This window comes from Strigops habroptila, chromosome 13 (genome assembly GCF_004027225.2).
Source record: "Strigops habroptila isolate Jane chromosome 13, bStrHab1.2.pri, whole genome shotgun sequence".
NCBI classification, from domain to species: domain Eukaryota; kingdom Metazoa; phylum Chordata; class Aves; order Psittaciformes; family Psittacidae; genus Strigops; species Strigops habroptila.
In genome coordinates, this window is record NC_044289.2 from 1,711,211 (window position 1) to 1,732,438 (window position 21,228).

The 21,228-nt window shown below is 58.8% G+C and overlaps 1 protein-coding gene and 1 long non-coding RNA gene across 7 annotated transcripts in view; both read left to right on the forward strand.

The window, feature by feature from the left end:
• The first annotated feature begins 1,485 nt into the window (after positions 1–1,485).
• The window catches only part of PLCG1 (phospholipase C gamma 1), a 44,833-nt gene continuing 25,090 nt past the window's right edge, over positions 1,486–21,228 (forward strand). For 5 of the 6 annotated variants that reach the window (XM_030502782.1, XM_030502783.1, XM_030502784.1 and 2 more), the window contains exon 1: positions 1,486–1,805. In XM_030502782.1, coding sequence (XP_030358642.1) covers positions 1,604–1,805 — 202 coding nt within the window. In that variant the 5' untranslated portion in view covers positions 1,486–1,603. Of the gene's footprint in view, positions 1,806–18,229; positions 18,316–21,228 lie in introns of those variants that run through there. The other variant, XM_030502787.1, reaches the window with a different exon arrangement.
• Positions 5,691–7,173, forward strand: LOC115615090. The gene is made up of 2 exons (XR_003993944.1): positions 5,691–5,844; positions 6,937–7,173. It is a non-coding gene; the product is annotated as an uncharacterized LOC115615090 (long non-coding RNA).

Genomic DNA, 21,228 nt, shown 5'->3' on the forward strand with positions numbered 1-21,228 from the left:
TTCCAGCGCCCGGCGGGGCCGGGGGCGATCGCTGCAGCCTGAAGGGTGCAAGGGCCACCGGCCGGGCAGGCAGAAGCAGCTCCTGGCGCGCAGCAGCAGACACGGAGCGTTAATGCGAGGCCAAGAAGCGATGAGTCAAACTCAGAGAAGAAACCTCCACCGCAGACCCCATGTGCATGTGCCGGCCCCAGCGCTGCGGGGCTGGGCCGGGGGGTGACGGGTGCGTCCATCAGGCAATGCTGGGAGCGGGGAGTTACCTACTTTGGTGGCCACGCTCCCTCCACAGGTTTTGCCCTCAAAAACAAGGGTGTGCCCATCGCGCTCGGCTATTTTAAGCCCATTGGGAGCCGGCTGCTTCCTGCCGGTCCCGAGCGCGGCCGGTGCACAGCGAGGAGCCACCGCGGCGGGAGCGGGGCCAAGGGTCCTGTGCCACCACCCACACGGGCACCAGCAGCTCCCGTGTGTTCAGCCTCGTCGTGTCCATGTCCCGCCATTGGGGAGGATCCTGAGCAGCCTCGTAGGGCTCCTCGTGTGTGTGCACACGTGTGTGCATGTGTATGTACATGTGTGTACATGTGTGCACGCGTGTCCCTGGAGCAGTGGGGCAGAGGGAGCCGGTGGTGTGTGGGGTGCACTCGGTGACGCAGCAAATGACGCCCCTTCCCGACCCGCCCGCGGGCTGGAGGGTGAGATAAGGGCAGCTCGGTCATGCAGTGCCTTCCCATAGACACACACACGTGTGTGTACATGTACACAGACACACACATACATGTACATGGGAAATCACAGGCTTCGGACCCCTCGTCTGTGTGCGCTGCACATGCAGGACCCCACACAACCTGCTGCGGGGGGGCAGGGCCCCACAGCGTCCTGTGCTGGGGTGTGTGAGGTGGCACATTGGGGACCTTTGTGTGCCACGAGTGTGGGGTAGGGGGTACCCCAGTGCCTCGGGCGTACTGTGGGGTGGGGGTACCCCGGTGCCCTAGGTGTGCTGTGGGGTACCCCAGTGCTGTGGGTGTGCTGTGGGGTGGGGGAACCCCGATGCCCTAGGTGTGCTGTGGGGTACCCCGGTGCTGTGGGTGTGCTGTGGGGTGGGGGTACCCCGATGCCCTAGGTGTGCTGTGGGGTACCCCGGTGCTGTGGGTGTGCTGTGGGGTGGGGGTACCCCGATGCCCTAGGTGTGCTGTGGGGTACCCCGGTGCTGTGGGTGTGCTGTGGGGTGGGGAACCCCGATGCCTAGGTGTGCTGTGGGGTACCCCGGTGCTGTGGGGGTGCTGTGGAGTGGGGGGTGCCCGGTCTCCCGGACGTGCCGCGGCTGATGCCGCACTGGGACCCCCCGCTCAGCCCCACAGACTCCCCCCGGCGGCTCCTCCCGCTCCCGCCCGCCCGTTGGGGCCGCGCTCCGCCCCTTTCCCGGCGCTTCCCTGCCCTCCTCCTTCCTCGCTCCTCCTCCTCCTCCTCCTCCTTCCTCCCCCGTCCCCTCCTCCCGCTCCCCCTGGCCGTGGGGCGCGGCGGGCGGTGCTGAGCGCGGAGCCGGCGCCGCTCCGGGCGCTCCCGCTCCCCATTCCCATTCCCTTTCCCGTTCCCTTTGTTCGCGGCGCCGATGGCGGCGGGGCCGGGCAGCGGCGCCGGGGCCCCGAGCGAGGCGGAGGCGGCGCAGCTCTGCCGCAGCCTGGAGGTGGGCACCGTCATGACCCTCTTCTACTCCAAGAAGTCGCAGCGACCCGAGCGGAAAACTTTCCAGGTGAAGCTGGAGACGCGGCAGGTCACCTGGAGCCGCGGCTCCGACAAGATCGAGGGCGCCGGTGAGTGCGGGAGCGGCCGGGGAAGGCGGCAGGAAGGGCAGGAAAAGGGCTGCGGGTCCCTCGGGGCGATGGGTGCGGGGCGGCCCCGGCCCGGGAGCGGTGCGGGGCTCGCTGCGGGGAGGGAGCGGGGAAATGGATGGAGAAATCCCAGCCCCGGTGTGTGTGCCCGGGGGAAGTGTCCGGTTTCCCTGCCCGGGGCCGGCTCCCGCCGCTCGGTACCCGGCAGCGGGGGGATGCTCCGCCGGGTACCGCCATGGCCGGCGCCGCCTCCCAACTTTCCGCATCCCTCTCGGCATCGGACTTCCCCTGGGATCGGCGAGGTGCCCTTTCCCGGGCGGCACCTCGGCTGAGAACCGTCAGGAGCCTCAGAAGGAGGCGGGATCAGTTCGAGCCCGTTTGGGGTTGGAGCAACAGATGGGGTGAAGCGGAAAGGAGGAAAAGCAGAAAACTCAGACCTGGTGATGTCCTTCCCTCCTCCCCTCCGTGTGTGCGCCCGGGGCTGGTGGCTCCATGGGGAGCAGCACAGCAGCATTCCTGGCTCCGGCTGCCCTGCGCGTGGACCTGAACCAGGGGCAGGGAGAGGAGAAGATGCGTAAGAAATGTGGGTGTAGAACCAGGAAGACGGGTGGGAAGGGGGAGAGCGCGGGAGGCCCCGGCCAGGAGACTCTGAACCTCGCGCTGGCTCCCCAGGTCAGTACCTGCCGTGTGCGGCAGGGACGGGGGCCCTGCTCGATGCTGGAGGTGAGGAAGAGGGGACACACAAAGGTGACATGACATGAGTCCTGGTGTTGGCCTTGGCACTGTCCTTCCCCACGCTGAGGGATGCGACTGGGGCCCTGGCGGGGCTGTTGTCCTACCCTGGAAGTGCTGCTGGCCCAGGGTGGAAAGGTTGGGTGGTGTTGGTGTTGCTCAGATGAGGAAAGGAGGTGGAGAAGATGGTCCATTGCAGGACCACAAAGTGCTGGTGCTTCTGGTTTGGGGCTTTGGTTTGCCTTAAGACCCTTGGAGTCCTCTAGCTTCTGCCCAGCAGCATCTCCAAGGCAGATCTTGGAGCCTTGGGCTCCTTTAGCATTACCAGGATGTGGAGCTCCCCCATGGCTTTCCTGAGCGCTCTCTGGGAGTGTTGAGGCGGTGGGAGAGGCAGGAGGTGCCGTGCTCATGGTCCCTGGGTTTAAGATGTTCTTAAATTGAGGCAGAGAACCCTCTTGTCCTGCTGGCCAGGCACTGGTTTCTGGCAGTGTCTGCAGACCGTGTGGGCCCATGGTGGGACAGGGGTCCCCACTGATGTCCACATGGACATCTGCTCCTGCGGGCAGACCTGAGCATGTGCCACTGTCCTTGTGAAGCTGGGACCGTAACTTCAGGGAAGATGAGAGAACTTTAACTTCTGTACCAGACCGTGGTGGTAACAGTGATGATAATGTGGCTGTGAGGACTTATTGTGCTCCGCAGATCTGTAGCAGCAGAGAGGTCCCCAGGACCGAGAATAAGATCCACAGGTTTCTAGTGAAGTGAAACCAGAAGCTGGGGAACACGGGGCAGCCGTTTCCCTCGTGTTCCTTTAGATGTCACAGTGGAAATGACTCGGGGCTCCCATGCCGTGCTGCAGGCGAGGTGTCGGGCCGTGAGTCTGGGTGCCGCAGCACCTTCCCCCTGCCACACGTGGTGTTCCCACAGCACATGAACCCCCTGAGAGCTGAGGTGGGTCATACTGGAGACAGGGCATGAGCCCGAAGACCTGCTGCATCTTCAGCCGCACCTTTATGGGGCTGGATGCTTTCCTATGGCCTCCTCTCTGCACCCGAGCATCTCGCCCTGTCCTCGGTCCCCTCCTCTGGTGTCACCCAGCACCCTGAGCAGCACCCGTCCTCTTGCCCATTTCCTTCACAGGGCTGAGGGGTAGAGCTTTGCTTTAACACTTCCTGGGCAGCAGGATGGGAGCTCCAGGTGGGAATGCTGGCTTGTGCACACGGGTGGTGGCTGTGTAGAGGCAGGCAAGGAAAGCCACACGGTCGATGGCCGGCAGGATCCAGGTTCTTGGCCAACTTCCCAATTTTAGTCTGGATGTGCTTTCTGGGCGGAAAAAGGATGCCTGGGAAAGCCCAGGTGTGTGACGGCTCCACCTCACGTGGATGTATCCCCCTCCTGGCTCACATCCTCCTGCAAGACCAGGCTTCACGTGGCCATGGTGGGAACCAGGGGGAAATGACCTGGAGTAGAGCAGGGTGGTTCAGCACAGGGTAGTTCCAAGCATGAGCTGGGACTGATGCAGGTCTCCCCATGCAGACAAGCCCCACTGGTGTGGGGAGCAGGAGGCTGGGGCTGGCAGGAAGAGTGGGGTTTGCTTGTGGTGGTGGTACCGGTCAGGCCCTGACTGGCAATATGGGTGAGGGCATGAGCAGAGGAGAGGAGCCAGGAGGGGAGATGTTCCCTTGCATGGAATGGCACCTCCACCAGGCAGTGTCTAGGGGTCTACAGGGCAAAGATTGCTGTGTTCGTGGTCAGTAATGAATGTTCTTGTGTTTCTTAGAATCTCAGCCTGGTTTGGGTTGGAAAGGACCTTAAGATTATTCAGCTCCAACCCCCTGCCACGGGCAGGGACACCTTCCACTAGAGCAGGTTGCTCCAAGCCCCTGTGTCCAACCTGGCCTTGAACACTGCTGGGGGTGGGGTATAATATATCTTGGGATATGGAGGCCAGCAAGGAGCTTCAGACACAAGCTATTTGTCCAGGTAGGAATGAGCCTGGGGTTTTAGGCGCTTTGGAAAGGGTGAGTATCCGCGATACATCGCATGTGGAGGTCTCGGACTCGGGGCACGTCTGTGTAAATGGCCATGTCTTAGGGAGGCGTCTCTCTCCATGAACACCCCAGCACGGAGGGTCTGTGCTCCTTTCTCGGCACCTGGTGGGTTTGCAGGTGGAGATGTGTGTTTGTCCCAGGGGCAGTGCTGGGGGACCTGGCTCCATTACTGACCCTGCTGGGAGGAGCTGCTGCCTCCATAGGGTCTGCGGGCGCTTGTCTGCAGTACTTGTGATCTTGTCTGAACTCTGGGTGGTTCATAATATTCCAGACCGGTTTGGGTTGGAAGGGACCTTCAAAGCTCATCCAGTTCCAGTCCCCTGCAATGAGCAGGGACATCTTCAACTAGACCAGGTTGCTCAGAACCACATCCAGCCTGGCCTTGAGTGTCTCCAGGGATGGGGCATCCACCACCTCTCTGGGCAATGGCCATTGTTTGCCTTCACCTTCATGAAGAGCTGTGTTTTGGTGGTGCTTGGCTTTCTGGTGGCTGCTGACCTGGAGCTTACAGGGGGGCAGAGCATGAGCAGGCATCAGGGCACCCCACCAGTGGAGAGGAGCAGGCCAGGAGGAGGGTCCATGCAAACCCGCATCCTCGGTGCCCGCGATGCCTCAGCAGCGGTGTGCTGTTGGTGCAGCACGCAGCGGGTGTGTGGCTGCCAGCTCCGCGCTGCTGTGCTCCGAGGTGATGGCACATCTTCCATTGCAAGTTACTTCCTGAAGCGAGCAGGGTTGGAGCTGGCCTCTGGCAGGAGTTTTTGGCACGTGAGGACGAACCCCTTGGTGTTAACTAGCATCTCGACAGTGGTGAGGTTTGGCTGGAGGGAGGCTGGCTGGGGAGTCCTTGTGCCTGATGGGGTGGGTGGCATCGCCACGCACGCTGCGCTGCAGGCAGGCAGCCTCGCTGGGCACCATCCAGCTGCCAGCCCTGCTCCTCCTGCCTGGGAGGGGAGGGGGTGAGAGGAGGGGGCAGCCTGTGCTGGTGTGCCCCCCCCACCCTCCTCCTCCCCTTGCTTTGGCCCTTGTGCATCGAGAGTGACCTCATGTGTTCATTGTCAGCGTGTCCCCCCGTCCTCCTGCCCTGAGCAGCTCTGGCTCACAGTGGGCTCCCACTGAAGAACCTCTCCTCTTGGAGAAGACCCATCTCCTGCTCTTCATTCAGCTCTTCAGCTCGTTCCAGAGGCTGTGGCTCAGAACCAGCGGGGAAGAGGGGACAAAGAAGCCTTTTGCTTTGGAAGGTGGTCACCTCCTCACCTCCTCCAACTGCACCTTTTCAGAACCGAAACTGTGCAAAATGCAGTCTTGCTTTGTGCAAAAATATGACTTTTTTCCCCAGTTAGTGGTGTTTTCATCCAAAGGGCTTCAGCCACCTCCAGTTGCCAGTGATAGCTTCTTGCTAATCCCTCTGCAGAGGGCCTGGCTCTTACCATGGGAAGAGCTCTAATAGTTTTCTATTCTTTCTGTTGCTCACCCACAGCAAAGTAGCACCGATCCCTTGAGTCTTTTAGGCCTTTTATTCTTTAACTTCCTGTGTCGTGTTATGTATTTTTACTTCTTTTACCATAGGCATGCGGAGCCCCTGTGCAGGGGGTATGGGCCAGCGTCTCATGGAGCCGTTTGCCTTGAAACATGTCAGAAACCCCAGAGTTTGCTCCGAGAGCGAGCTGGAAATTTGGAGCAGATGTTTGTTTTATAGGGGAGAGAGAGAGAGGGGAGGAAAAAACACCTCGGCCGAGCCCTGGCTGCGTTCTTGCTTTCAGTGAAGAGAGCTCAGGCTGTGGAGGTGGAGGAAAGCTGTTGGTTGTGTGAAAGAAAAGGCAGGGACTGTAAGATGTTGATACCGAGTGGCTCTGAAGGGTGGCTTGTACTCCCCTTGCCCCCCTGCCCCCTCCGTTAGTCCTGCTTTTGGTTTTAATTTGATTACTTTGAGGCCATCTCAATAAGGAGAGAAGTGAGCAAGCTGGGGACGGCTTTCGAGGCTAAACCAACATCAGCGTTGGGCCCTCTGGGATGCAGGAGCTCCTGCACGGCGCATCCCTCCTGCTCCCCCTGAGGCGCCTCGGGCAGGGGGCTGCAGAACTGCTGCAGTGGGAGGGTGAGGGCCTGGCCGTGACCATCACGATGGTTAAAGCTTCCCCTGCTGAAGCTCTGCTGGAGCAGTTTCTCAAGGGAAGGGGTTTTGTGTCGTTACCAGTCCCCTTCCTGCTTATAGGGTGTTTGTGTTGAACTGGGGAAGGCGAGTGCGCTCTGCTCTGCTTTTACCTCCAAACTGCGACAGCCTCTTCTCCTTCCTTTACACCCCTTTGTCATCTCCTTTCTCTTCTTGGTAGCATCCTTCAGGAGGAACACGTTACAAGACCCACAGTCATGCAGTAGTAAGACACATCACAGATTACTTCCTCCCTTCGCATCTCAACAGCCTCTCTGCAACCCAGAGAGCAGCAAAGACTGGGAGACCCATGCTCCACTGTGTCCATCCATCTCGTTCCTTCCTTTACCAGGCAGCCATGTGGAAGGTATTGGCTTATGGGTTTAAGCCCGCTAATTAAAACGTGCTGGAGAGGTTTTGTGTAGCATTGAACTGGTTACGTCTCACCTCTGCCGAGGGCCTGAGCATTCCAGGTTTGTCAGGGTGGAAGTGATGTGCCGTGGCTCTCTCACTGCCTGCAGGCAGCCATGGTGGCTGGACACCATGTGTGGTGAGAGGAGCATCTCTGGATCTGAACATCTGGCTTTGCAGAGGAGCACCAAGCAGTGTTGTTGTGTACAGGACTGCTAACGTGCCCCATCCCCAGCTGAGCCAGCACTCGCCCAGCCCAACCTGTGGTCTTCCTCGTACTCTTTGTTGTAGCTGCCCTGCCTGCACGGGGGGTGCTGCTCTCATTGCAGAGTGTTTGCTCTGTTATCTAATCAGTGTGTGCCCTGCGAGCATCCTGAGGATGTGCCGGCTGTCAGCGATGCCCATCACTGGTCCCTGCTGGGACCTGCTGCAGAGCTTGGGGGTGCTGGTTGATGGAGCTGAAGTGAGCAGCTTGTGCCCATGCCCAAGAAGCCACCAACATCCTGGCCTGGCTCAGCACCAGTGTGGCAGCAGGGCCAGGGCAGGGATTGTCCCCCTGTGCTGGGCACTGGTGAGGCTGCACCTCGAATCCTGTGTCAGTTCTGGGCCCCTCACTGCAAGAGAGACATTGAGGTGCTGGAGCGGGGCCAGAGAAGGGCACCGGAGCTGGTGCAGGGCCTGGAGCACAAGTGTGATGAGGAACGGCTGAGGGACCTGGGGGGGTTTAGTCTGGAGAAGAGAAGGCTCAGGGGGGACCTTATCGCTCTCTCCAACTGCCTGACAGGAGGATGGAGCCAGGAGGGGGCTGGTCTCTGCTCCCAAGGAACAAGGGATGGAACAAGAGGAAACGGCCTCAAGCTGCCCCAGGGGAGGTTTAGATGGAGCTGAGGAACAATTCCTTCCCCAAAGGGTGCTCAGGCATTGGAACAGGCTGCCCAGGGCAGGGCTGGAGTCACCATCCCTGCAAGTGTTCACAGCCTGTGTAGCTGAGGCCTCAGTGCCATGGGTTAGTGGTGGCCTTGGCAGTGCTGGGGAGCGGTTGGACTGGATGAGCTTAAAGGGCTTTTCCAACCTGGTTGATTCTAAGAACAGATGAAATGGTTTTTCTCAGAAGGATGCCTCTGTAGAGAAGGCTGAAAGGAGAAAGGTTTGTGTGTTCAGCAGATACCTGCAGCTGTATGGAGAGAATGATACAGTGTGTGCCAGCTCACAGGAACCTGTGGCTGCCCCAGCAAACACATCCCCTGGTGTGAGCTGGGGGCTCTCCTGTGCTGTCACCTATGAGATGGGGTTGGTCTGTAGCACATCCTCTGCGCAGCGGCTGCATCCTGCCGGGCACCAGCCCTGCTCATCCCTTCCGATGAGCGCGGTTTCTCTGCCGGAGGTGGCACATCAGGAGGGGACACGGTGACAATGGCCATTCCCAAGGGACTCTGCGGTGCTGGAGGAAGCCTTCCTTCGACATGGGGTTAGTCTTTAAGGTTTTTATGTGGCACAAAGAGCTGTTTTACATGGAAAAGGCTTTTGGACATTGATTCGAATTAGAAATATCCTGATTTCTGAGGATTTTCTGCCTTTCTAAAGACGTGCCAGCACTTGGAGCTGCAAACACCCTGCCTGACAGGGCTGTGTGCTCCTGCCCACAGCTGTGCCCGCAGCTCAGCCCTCCTGCCCCAGCTCTCTGGGCACCTTACTGCCTCTTGACACATGCCCACCACATATCAAACACCTTGCTGGTGGGAGCACACATGATTGTGGAGCACCATGAGCCCCCAAAAGGCCGAGGGCTGGTGTCTCCAGCAGGAGCTCGCAGCTCTGCGTCTGGGGCAGTCAGCAGAGCTTTCCGATACCGGCAGCCCACGCTCCGAGCGGCTCTGCTCCAACTGCTTGTCAGCTCTGCTGCCTGTGTGGTCTGGTGGCTCTTGAGCTCGGTTTGGAGCTGGGGGTCCTGAGCCGGGCTGGCTGGAGAGCTGTGGGAAGCCTCCAGGGGCTGGGACAGACCCCTCCTGTGTGTTCCTCTGCAGCTCCTGCCCCGGGTTTGCAGACACTGGTGGTTCTGAGGCTTGGGCTGTGGGGAGCCCTCGTGCTGCCCATGCAGTGCCCGCAGGTGGGCAAACCCACCTCGTGTTTTAACGTTGCCCTGGTGAAGGTGCCCTGAGGGGCTGCTTTGCTGAGCTGGCTTTGGCACAGGGGCAGGACTGTGCCTTACAGGATGATTTTTCTCCCCAGCTCATTACAAACATATTTATTTTCTTTTCCTTGGAATGTGACCTTTTTTTTTGCTTCCCTGACACATGGAGTGATCACACCAGAGCCGTGCTGCCTCGCGTGTGCCGCTCAGCCCCTCTGCCCACCCCAGCCTTTACCTGCATGGGGTGTATGAGGGATGTTCCTTCCCACGTGTGGCCCATGGGGTAGCGACCTGCAGAGTGAATTGTCCTCAGGGACTGGGGTTGCCTTTTCCCTCTATCTCCAAACCCATCAGGCAGGAGCTGGATGCACAGGCAGTGTGCTGTGGTCCATCCCGGATCGTGGTGCAGGGATGGGAGCAGGAGAGGCTGCTCTGCTGCCTCCTGACACCATGAGCTGCCCCACCGTGGTGCTGTCCTCCTCTGCACCTCTGCTGGAGCTCCCCCAGTTCACTCTGTGCCTCTCCTCCTGGGCTTGTGCTGCGCAGGGCCCCATCCTGCTCCGTTTGAGCATCGATCGGAGCGGCCGGGGTTGGGAATGGCTGTCGCTGAGCAGGGACGTTGGGAATGGCTGTCGCTGAGCAGGGACGTTGGGGATGGCTGTCGCAGCTGTACCCCGTGGGGCAGAGCAGCTGCTTGAGAAGCTCTTTCCTGTTTACTTGCTTCCAGAAGTGCCGGCTGATGTGGCTGAAGGACACCCCTCCTGCGTGTGCTGGCATGTCCTTCATCCCTCCTCGCGCCCTCGCCAGGGGCTGTCCCCGCACGTGCAGCCCCAGCCCTGAGCCAGGTCAGAGAATGGGGTGGCTGCGGTGTCGGGAGCATGGGATGTCCAAGAGGACTTTCACCCCCTGGCACCCTGCCCTGTGAATCTGCCTCCCAGCTGGCACGGGGAGGGAGCTGCTCTGTTTGCTGAGCATTCAGGCGCTGCCTGACGTGGTCCTGCTCGGTGCGAGCGAAGGGCACAGCTCCTGGGCTGCAGCAGATCAGAAGCAGAGAGCCTGCAGCCTCGTCCCGGTACCCCTGCCAGTGCTGCAGGCATCTCTCATCCCAGCCTGGTCCCTCTGGCCAGGTACTCCGGGTACCCCCCTCTCTTCGAGCCTGCATCCTTGTCCTGCTCATCCTTGCCAGGTCACAGCCCTCCTGAGCTTCAGAGCACCAAAAAGCTGCCTCGGGTCAGAGCAGACCCTGAGCAGTGCTGGGCTCCCCAGGCTGGCTGGACACAACTTGGCCTCTCCATCCCAGCAAAGCAGCAGGAATTGGTTGGTCTTTTAATGCCTTGTGCCAGTTTGTTCTCAAGGACTTGCTGCTGTTGGAGTATTGTCCCTGTGATCCCCAGCAGCTCAGGCTCTGGGGCATGTTATGCAAAGGCCTGGAGATGGGAGCATGGAACTTTGGAGCGTTGGCACACGGTTTGGCATGGGCCATGGAGCAGGTTGGCGTGCGGCAGCAGGAGCAGGTCTCTGGTTCTGGGCACCAAATAAAGCCCAGGTGAGGTCATTAAGAAGACACCAACCCCAAGGGGTAGAGGAGCCTGGTGTGAAGACCATCACCAGGAGCTCCTGCTTCTCCCATGTAAGCTGAAGATAATGCCTCCTGCTAGGGTGGTGTGCGGCTTAGGCAGAGTCTGCTCAGTGCCCTCAGTTGGATGGTGCTGTAAGAAGATGCCATGGTTATCAACCATACTCTTGCCTTGGTGATGGCACGTGAAGCCAGCACCCCCAGTGGTCCCATCATGGTTAGTGCTGATAGAGCAAAACTGGTGAAAAGGGAAGAGGAGTTTCCCTTTTCCCTTCAGTGTTTCCGTTGTTCAGCACTCTGGGACAGAGCAGGTTTGACTCCTCCAGCAGCCGCTTTGGTGATGGCCTCGTCCTCTGGTTCATGGTGCGACGGTGGAAGGGACTCGCATGGAGAGTCCCAGGAGGAGGTGACAGGAGGAGGTGCCTCAGCCTTTCCCTGTGTTATCAGTGGAGACGGTGCAGCCCTCTGGAGCCTCTTCTGCAGATAATGGCACACATCTGGAAATCACATCTGTGCTGTCGGGAGTACTCAGTTCTTGCTGGCTCAAAACAGCTTTTGAGTTTAGTGTGGTGGGGAGGAGGTCAGGCTGTTGTGGTGACCCGAGTGTCTCAGCAGCAGATGGGATCTTCATCCTGTACTTCTCTTCCCAACTGCACTGTGACACTGAAGAGCTCAAGCCCTGGCAGGGACGGGGACGGGCCATCTCCCTGCTGCACAGTGAATGTCCTGGCCAAGCAGTGATCTCTGCTCCTAAACTGCCGTCACGGGAGCTTGGCTGCATCGCCTGGTGGCGTGGATGAGAACTGAGCCACCGCATCTCAACAGCACTGCCATTTGCTTTTGTGTCCTTCACTTGCCACTCCTCACCTTTGTGCCCTGTCCTGGGGACAGTGTGTGGTCACTCTTGTCTGCGCTTGCTTTGTGATGGGGCACGACTGCCCGGGCATGAAGGAGTCAAGAAGGTGCCTCTGTTGAGTGTGAAAACCCTCGAGGAGCTCCCAGGAGCTCCTGCTACTGTTGGGCACCCAGGTCCCCAGATCCACCTCTGCCAGGACATCCCAGAGCCTCCTTTCTGGCCCTGCCAAGCGCCCGCTGTCAGGCTGTGAGCTGTGCCTTTGCCTGTGCGCTCAGGAACTGCTGCGTTGCCATATCTGCCCTTTCTCCTGCTTGTTCCACGCTGGTCTGCTTGGTCCCTTCCGCTCCCGGGCAGTGCTGGCAGTGGGTAGGGGTCCTCACACAGGCGGAGGACTGGGGACATCAGGGAAACTCAAGGAGAGGGATGCAGAGATGTGGCACAGACGTTCTCCCTGTGGAGCAGCTTCCTCAAGTGTCTCATCCCGCTCCGTGCCGAGACGCAGCACTGTGCGGGTGTCCCTCGATTCATCACTGCCCTCTGCGGTTCCTCTTGGATCTCCCGAATGCTGTGTGTCCACCCCAGAGGGAAGGAGGGAGGGAGAGGTGGGCTGCAGGAGCTGAGCTCGCAGACCTTCAGCTTCCTCATCTTCCTGGTTCATTGCTGTAAGGTCACTACATCCACCCAGGCAGGGCTAAGAGGGATGGAGCCTTTGATGCCATGCAGGAAGAAGGTCACCTTGGGGTGGCTTGCGGAGCCATCCCTAGACAGACTGTCTGTCCAGAGGCACCGGTGCTGAGCTTCCCCTTTCCAATTGAGTCAGTGGAAGCTTGTGCCTCTCAAAATGAGCAGGCTGGTGACTGCAGGGTGGCTGCCACCAGCCTTATTTCAGCAGGGGAAGGGACACAGACTTCTTCAGAGCAGCATGTCTGCAAGCAAAATCCGGGGCTTTACCCTAGCTGGAGAAACTCCGCGTGTGTTTGGGGTGAAAACATGCTCCTGTGTCCTGGTGAAGGTGCTCTTGTGGCTGCTAGCCTTGAGCATGGGAGTGGATTCGCCGAGCAGCCCTGGATGCCCAACTTGGGGATTGGTAGAATCCCGAAATCCTGGTACAAAACCCCACAGCTTCACACAGATGGAATTTCTATGGAGGACAAGAGGGAGCCCTGTAGCATCCCGGGAGGGGGACTGCTGGGGCCTCACTGGTGTTTGCCATTGAGCTGCCCTCGCAGGGCTGTGCTGATGGGACAGGGCTGCTGGTGTCCAGCCAGCAGGAACCAGGCCCAGCACTGGGCTGGGTGAGCTCTGCACCGTGAACTGTGACTCTGCTTTCATCCTGTTCAGGCTATTCGTGTTGCTTGGGTGCCTGCACCCTGCTGCAGTCAGATACGATAACCTCTAAGGGAGACCCCAGCTGCAAAGGTTTGGGTGGTGGGAGATAATCAAATAGGCTCACCCTGCTCTTGCTCTTTCCACAGTGTTCCCTGCTGGCCACCCCAGTGATGAGCTATGGGTCAGGTGAGGGAGAGATATTTCTCTCAAGAAGTTTCTTCCCACCTACCTTGTGCACTTGAGTGGAGTTGGACTGAAGTGGCCATTGGGCTGCGAAGGGAGCCGTGTGGCCGGCTTGCATGGGATGTTCCCTTTCCAGTGCCATGGGAGAAACCCTGGGGAGACCGGGCGAGCCAGTGTGAGCATAGCATTCCATACAGGAGAAGGTCATCTGCTGGGGCAGGAGAGTCTGGAAGTGGGACTGGGGCAACACTTGGTTTTTGCATCCTGCAGTCTCAGGATGCAGAGTGGAGAGCAGGTCCCTCTGGGGTGCGTGGAGGTGCTCCCTGCAATGACCCTGCTACTCAGCTGGTGGCCATTAGCTGACGCTAGGAGGTGACCGTGTCTTGGGGTCGGTGTCCCACCTCTGCTCCTTTGCTTTGCTTGCTGTTGCAGGTTTTTGTCTGGCTTTGGGGTGGAAGGCTGAGAACATTGGGGCTGTTCAGCCTGGAGAAGAGGAGCTGCGTGGAGACCTCAGAGCAGCTTCCAGTGTCTGAAGGGAGCTACAAGGATGCTGGAGAGGGACCTTCATCAGGGACTGTAGTGGTAGGACAAGGGGTGATGGGTTCAAACTGAAACAGGGGAAGTTCAGGTTAGATGTAAGGAAGAAGCTCTTCCCTGTGAGGGTGCTGAGGCGCTGGCACAGGGTGCCCAGAGAAGCTGTGGCTGCCCCATCCCTGGCAGTGTTCAAGGCCAGGTTGGACACAGGGGCTTGGAGCAACCTGCTCTAGTGGAAGGTGTCCCTGCCCGTGGCAGGGGGTTGGAGCTGGGTGAGCTTTAAGGTCCCTTCCAACACAAACCAGTCTGGGATTCTATGACATACTGGTGTGGCATTTGTAGTGGGTGCTCTAGGCTATGCACTCACTCAGTGACACACTCTCCCCATCCCCACAGCTCCAGGGGTACAACTCCGGGGGCCGGAGAAGGAGCTGGAGTGCTTTGCCCAAGGCCGTGCCCCCCAGCAAAGGTAGAGATGGGTCCAACACCACCTTCTCAGCTGCGCTGCGGTGGTGCTGGGCACGGTGGTGGAGGTGGCTCAGGGCAGGGGGGACTGAGACCAGCAGAGTGGGAGCTGCCAGCCCTGACACCCCGCCTGCGCGGGGCTGTGGCAGGGGCTGTGAGATAGCACATCCTGCTTCGCTCATGTCGGGGATCAGCTTTGGGGTTTTCACTCGCGTTTTCTTGCAGCCGAGCGTGAGCAGGAGAGATGTGCTGATGACACGGGGTAGGCAGCTCCCAGCCCACAGCTCCTCTGCTTCTGGTGTTGGGAGGATGTTCATGAGCTCTTGAAGGCCACCTGCATGATGCTAAAGCTGGTGGAGCAGCAAGGTTTGGGTCAGCCTGGGCAGAGGTCCTCAGTGCTCTGTAGGAGCAGGGTGATGTCTGGGCAGGATCTTTGCCTCCCTGCTCCAGCCTGTAGCGTGGATGCATGGGATGGAGGAGGGAAGGGCGATTTCTCGCATCCTCTCCTTCAACCACTCTCTCCACCACCCTCTAAGTAACCATGAGTGGCTGCCCCATCCCTGGCAGTGTTCAAGGCCAGGTTGGACACAGGGGCTTGGAGCAACCTGCTCTAGTGGAAGGTGTTCCTGCCCGTGGCAGGGAGTTGGGACTGGATGAGCTTTAAGGTCCCTTCCAACCCAAACCAGTCTGTGACTCTATGACCTGCAGAGCGATGCAGCAGCACTGTAGCATCTCTAATCTCCCTGCGCATCTCCTCTAGCTTCCTCTGCAGCTGATAAGGATTCGGGGGGGACAGGAGGGAGGAGCTGGAGCGCAGAAGCCGCAGCACACGTGGCGCAGGGCGCAGCAGCAGCGGGGGCACGGGCAGGAAGCGCTGGTGCCCGCAGAGCAGCCGCTGTGTCCCGATGTGCCCCGCTGCTCGCTGCCACTCCCAGGGCAGCATTTCACCTCTGCCAGCTCCTTCTGCTCCACATTCAGTGACAGAGATCCTTGAGAGGTGAGCCAGGATCTGACTTGGGACCCAGGCTTTTCCCAGCCACCCCGGCTAGCTGGTTGCTCCTGCCATCCCATCTCCAGCCCACTGAGCTATTTGTTTCCCAGCGCCTTCTCTCCCAAGGCGTTTTCTGCATGGATGTCACTGCTTCTGGGGTAGAGCTAAATACAACAGTTGCTTCCTAGCAAAATGCAGTGGTTCAGAGCAAAACTTGCTGCTTACTGATGCTGGTGGCAGGTGAGATGAAGCAACTTGCTGGAGCAACCTGAGACACAGCTGAGCTGAGTCTGGAGGGGGAAATAGCTTTACCTGCATCTTCTCCTGAGGCGGGACCGGTACCTGCATGTTGCAGTGGGACCCAAGAGGCTCCTGAGCACCAGGGTGGCTGTGTCTCTCCCTGGGACAGCAGTGGGAGTGACAGAGCTTCTTACAGGGATTTTGGTGCCTCACTGACAGGGCAGCGTGGCCACTTTCAGTTCATAGGGGATGGGGGATTCACTGGGGCACAGGGCACTGCTGGTTCAGTGTTGATGTTGGCCCCATGGATGCCTCAGCCGAGCTTTCTGCCCTCTGCAAAGGTAGTAAGGTCAAATGAGAGGCCTCAGCTGGTTTCTTGTCCTGTCTGTATGAGCCGTCTGCTAATGGCATGGGATTGTCCTTCAGAAACGTGATAGCTGATGCACAGCAGTGCTGATGGCACGGCCGGGAGGAGGATGCGGTAACCTCATCGCTGCGTCTGTGCAGAGGCGTTTAATTCACCATTACACTGTCTGCTTTAGCCTTGTCGATTCAGGGAAGCTGGTGATGTTGAGGCTGAGCTATGGTCACTCTGAAAACCTACGCTAATGAGACACACACAGCTCTTCCCTCTGAACAGGTTTCGGATGGGTTTGGGTTCTTGATTTGCTTCCTGCAGAGGAGATATAAAGTGCAGGACTCCACTTCTCGTGTTCGTTACAGGCACAACGTAGCGTTTGGTAAGAGCCACCTTCACTTCTGCAGCGCAGCCAGATTCCAGCTCGGGTGGTGGCTGTTGGCCCCCAGTCCTCAGCAACCCCGGCGCCCATGGGGATGGGGCTGAGCTTGGTGTGTGGAAGGCGCTTGGTGAAGAGCGCAGGGCAGGAGCGGGGCCGCAGCCTGGCCCCCGTCCAGCGGAGCACTTAGTGCAGCTCGGCCGTTCCCCTGGGACCGCAGGGGGTTCTGAGTGCTGGGTTGCACTCAGCAGGTCCCAAGTGCTGGTGGGAGCAGCCCAGGGCTGGGGTGATGCTGGCAGGAGGAGGCGGGCTGCGGTTCTCCTCCAGGCTCTGCCGCTCCTATTCCCTAGTGCTGGCCTGAATAGCCACTGAAATACTGAGAGGGAGATGGTGCTGCTTCATTCTCCACGCTGTGGCATAATAGATTTCTCTTATTTTTACACATGTGCACATCAAAAGGATTTTTACCACATGCAGCAAAAGGAGCGTGAGCAGCAGGTCAGGGAGGGGATTCTGCCCCTCTGCTGTGCTCTGGGGAGACCCCCCCTGCAGTCCTGGTCCAGCACAAGAGGGACATGGAGCTGTTGGAGCGAGTCCAGAGGAGGCCACGGGGATGCTGCGAGGGCTGGAGCAGCTCTGCTCTGGAGCCAGGCTGAGAGAGCTGGGCTGCAACCCTGGTAGGTCTTTGCCAGCACGGACCCAAGGTGCAGACCCATGCTGGGACACGTGGGCTGCTGCCACCACCGCTCACCTGGGGAGCGTGCTGGTGGAGCAGTGATGGAGCCATGGTCAGACTCTGCAGCTCTCCATCCACTGCGCTCGTGGAGAACCTCTGCTGTCCTCCCAGCTCAGCTCCACTTGTCTGCCCTCTCCTTTGGAATTTCCACCCCCTGCTTAAGGCTGGGTCTGGGTTCCCCCCACAACCCTCCCTGCAGGTCTGCAGAGCCATGGGGCACTGTGAGCAGTTTTGAGTGTGTGGGATCAGCAGCCCCTGGCATTTGGTCCCGTGGTGGGCACAGGCTGGGGGGGTTATAGACAAAGGTGGCCCAAGTGGGAGGGCAGGAGGCTGCTGGGCACTGGGTTTGCTGTTTGCCATCAGGAGGTGGCTGAGCTTGGCGTGGGGCTCTTGCACGCTGCGGTGGAGGTAGTTATGGGTTGAGTATGGTTTATTGCCTGGAATAATGTGTCTGGCCACAGTGGTGGGAACATGGGGAGAGTGGCACTGGGCTGATGGAGAGGAGTTGGTGTGGGCCCGGGGAGGGCAGGGCAGATGGGGATGTGGGCTCTGCCTCCGTTGCCTGCAGCCTTTGTGCCGGCAGCAAAGCTGAGGCTGAGCAGAGCTCAGCTCAAGCTGCTGAACCCACTGGAGCAGGTTTTGCACCGCGGCGGCAGCGGGACCTGGCTGGTGCTGCGCAGAGCTGGGGTCACCCCCGGAGCTGACACCCCAGCAGGACCTGGGCTATGGCAAGGTGGCTTCATCGCTCCTTCCCCTGCACGTGCTGGCTGGCGGAGGGGTGCTGGAGGCAGCGGCCGGTGGAGGCAGTGTCTCGGCACTCGCTTGGTGTGAGTGGTGCATTTGTGCTCACTGCGCTTCCTGCCAAGAGTCATTTCCTTCCACGCCACGAGAAGGTGTTTGAGTCGGTCGAGCCGTGGGTGCGGGAGGCTCCTGTGCTGCTCTGCGGCAGGAGGAGGCTGCGCAGACCCGGCCCTGAGCCGCCTCGGCGCGGGCACGTTGGGAGGATGAGAGGAGCCGGCAGCAGCGGGCTCGTGGGTTCTCACCCACCGCCTTGGGTCAGGTCCTCTGAGGCTGCCCCTGCCCTTGGTGAGTGCCTCGCTTGCCCCGGGCTCTTGCTGCTGCATGGATTTTGGGTATGCAGTTTTGGCACCTTCCTTCAGTAGTTACAACCACGAAGACCCTGATGCCCGTTCTTCCCCACTGCGTTGGTCGAGCCCTGCATCCTTCAAAGACGGGATTCGACTGCAGCCCTGCTCTGCGATCTTAACTGAGATACAAAGCAACACGCTGTGTCACTGGGGATGGAGGCGATGGGCAGGTTACGGCAGGGCATGCTGATGTTTGAACTTCCAGCCAGCTCATTCCCAAAGGGTAGGTGATGCCTTAAGGAGTCACACCCCTTGCTTCCTGAAAGCTTGTCTGTCCTCCTTTTGCAGCCCCAAGGAACTGGGTCTTGCTGTGTTCTTGCCCCAAGTTGATGAGCTTGGGAGGGTTATCATAGAATAGTTTGGGTGGGAAGGGACCTTCAAAGCTCATCTAGTCCAACCCCCTGCGATGAGCAGAGACATCTTCAACTACATCAGGTTATTACAGTGATCAGTCTGGATAAGTTCTGTGCCAGGTTGCCATCATCTCCAGATGCACGCCCATGGTGCTGCACGGTGTATCCCATCAGGAGAGGATCCCGCATTCCTCATGTGGGGCCTGTGAGTCTCCCCAGAGTCAGGCCCTGTGTCTGGCTGCTGTGGTGCTTGTCTGGAGCGAGCAGCATCCCGTGCTGCAGCTCAGTGCTGCTGTGGGTGATGAGCAGGTCCTGTTTCTGCCTCGTGTTAAACGGCAGCACATGGGAGTGGAAGGCGAGCGTGGTAAGTGGAGTTTAATTGGGATGAATTACATGCCAGGTTTGCAGTAATCTCCCTCCTGCATTGCTCAGAAGCATCATCTGCTTTGGAAACGTGACTCAGAAATGTTGTTATTTGATTCCCCCGAGCATTTAAGGAACTATTTTTCCAGGAAGCAAAGATTCTTGGGGTTGGGTTGGGTTTTTTCTTGTAGCTGTGGTTGTTTTCTCTTTGTTTGATGGCAATCAGAGTCCTTTCCCAGAATTTCCTCTGGGGACATTCTCCCTTACCAGCGTCTCTTCAGCTTCTTCTCCTCACTTGACGTCCAAAGCTCCATCGTGCTCACCACTGCCCTTTGCAGCGGAGCACAGCTCCGAGGTTGCTGGTTAGAGTTCCCTGCTCCTCTTCTCCATGAGCCCCAGCAGGAGCTGCCAGGGTGATGCTGTAGCTGCACCATCGGATTCAGCACCCACACGTGGAGCCAGGCGGCTCTGCTCCTCACCAGCCCCAGCCTGGGTTCCCCCTGCCTGGACCTGCCTGACAGCTCTCACCTCCCTGGGCTGTCCCTGACGGTCAGACTGCTGCCTTATGCTTGGTCACCCTTGTGCTAGCCCAGTGGGGGTGCTGCTGAGGTGGGACACCAGCCCTAAAGCTGAAGGAATGTCCTCAGAGTGATGCTGTCCCTGTGTCCCTGCAGCCTGGTGTGATGGTGGTGCTGCGTGCCCTGCCCTAGCCACCATCCTGACCCTGGAAGCATTCACACATCGTGTGATGCAGCCCTCAGTGCCATGGGTTAGTGGTGGCCTTGGCAGTGCTGGGAACGGTTGGACTTGATGAGCTTAAAGATCTTTTCCAACCTTGCTGATTCTGTGGTTCTCTCTGGTGGGCACTGCGGGGGGGGGTTTGTTTGCCCATGGCTTGGTTGCTTGCAGTTCATCTTGCCCTCTTCAGCCATTCCATGGAGGAAGCATGCTGACATTATGGATGTGCATGAGGATAAGAAGCACAGCTCCCTGGAACCACCAGCCCCAGCCCTGTCCAGCCGAATGACCCACTTCATGGCCTGGTTCCTTGCCATCGCCCATCGAGCAAGAGATGCAACTGTCTGAGCTTTCCTCTGCAGTCTGGGCTTGCCCCCCAACAACAGCCCCTCTGCTGCTGCCACAGCTTCAGGAAGAAGCCATTTAAACCCAAAATAAAGTCCATGGGACTCGTGTATGGTACAAAACTGAGAGGTGGGAGCTCTGAGCTGTTGTCCCGCCTCCCTCGGCTCTTGTTCTGACCAGCACCTTGCATGTGTTGAGGCTGTTGATACCAGCTCTCCCTGGTGGTGTCTGTAATTCACGTGAGCTCCAGAGCTGTGGCTCTTTTCCTGCTTTCCTGCATGTTTTCTCTCTGGAAGGTGTTTGGCAGTGAGGTGGGGAGGGGGATCCTGCCTGGAAGCACGGGGAGAGGGTGTTGTTGCAGTTGAATCCGCTCCAGAGCTGTGGCAGATCCACCACAACTGGATCTCTTGGGCTTGGTTGATCCTTGCACTGAGCTTTGTTCTGGGGCATTCTGAACAGCACCCAGAGGTGATGAACACTTCACCCTGCTTTGGCTGGGGAGGATGGAGTTTCCTTGGTGAAGATGGCATGTGTCTGAAGGCAGGGACTGCCCTGGGTGGTGCTCAGGGGAGCTGGGGGGATGCCAACAGTGCAGGGGGGGATGCCTGATAATGGAGACGTAACTTAGGGTGAAAGTGGAGATGGGGGAGGCAGGGACACCATGAGGTTGCTTAAACCAAGAATCAACTCAAGTTTCAGTGTATAACTTGAATTTGGAGAGGAGTGGATCTTGAATCTATGGTGTTTGTAAGGTGGTAGCTGCAAAGAGGATCTCATGTAGCGGGGCAGGAGGCTGTGCCTCACAGGGTTCATCTCTCTAGAAAAGCTTTCTGTAAGAAGGGAAAAAAAAAGAGTTGCGGTCTTGAAGGGCAAATAGTGTGTGGTTTGCAGATGTGCATTGAGTGGAGGAAGAGGAAAGCGTGAGGTGTGAAGCTAAAGGGCAAAAGAGCTCACAGTATAGAGTCATGGAATCATCGAATCAACCAGGTTGGAAAAGACCTTTAAGATCATCAAGTCCAACCATTCCCCAGCACTGCCAAGGCCACCACTAACCCATGGCACTGAGGGCCTCGGCTACATGGTGTGTGAACACCCCTGGGGACGGTGACTCCAGCACTGCCCTGGGCAGCCTGTTCCAATGCCTGAGCACCCTTTGGGGAAGGAATTGTTCCTCAGCTCCATCTAAACCTCCCCTGGGGCAGCTTGAGGCTGTTTCCTCTTGCCCCATCCCTCATTCCTTGGGAGCAGAGACCAGCCCCCTCCTGGCTCCATCCTCCTGTCAGGCAGTTGGAGAGAGCGATAAGGTCCCCCCTGAGCCTTCTCTTCTCCAGACTAAA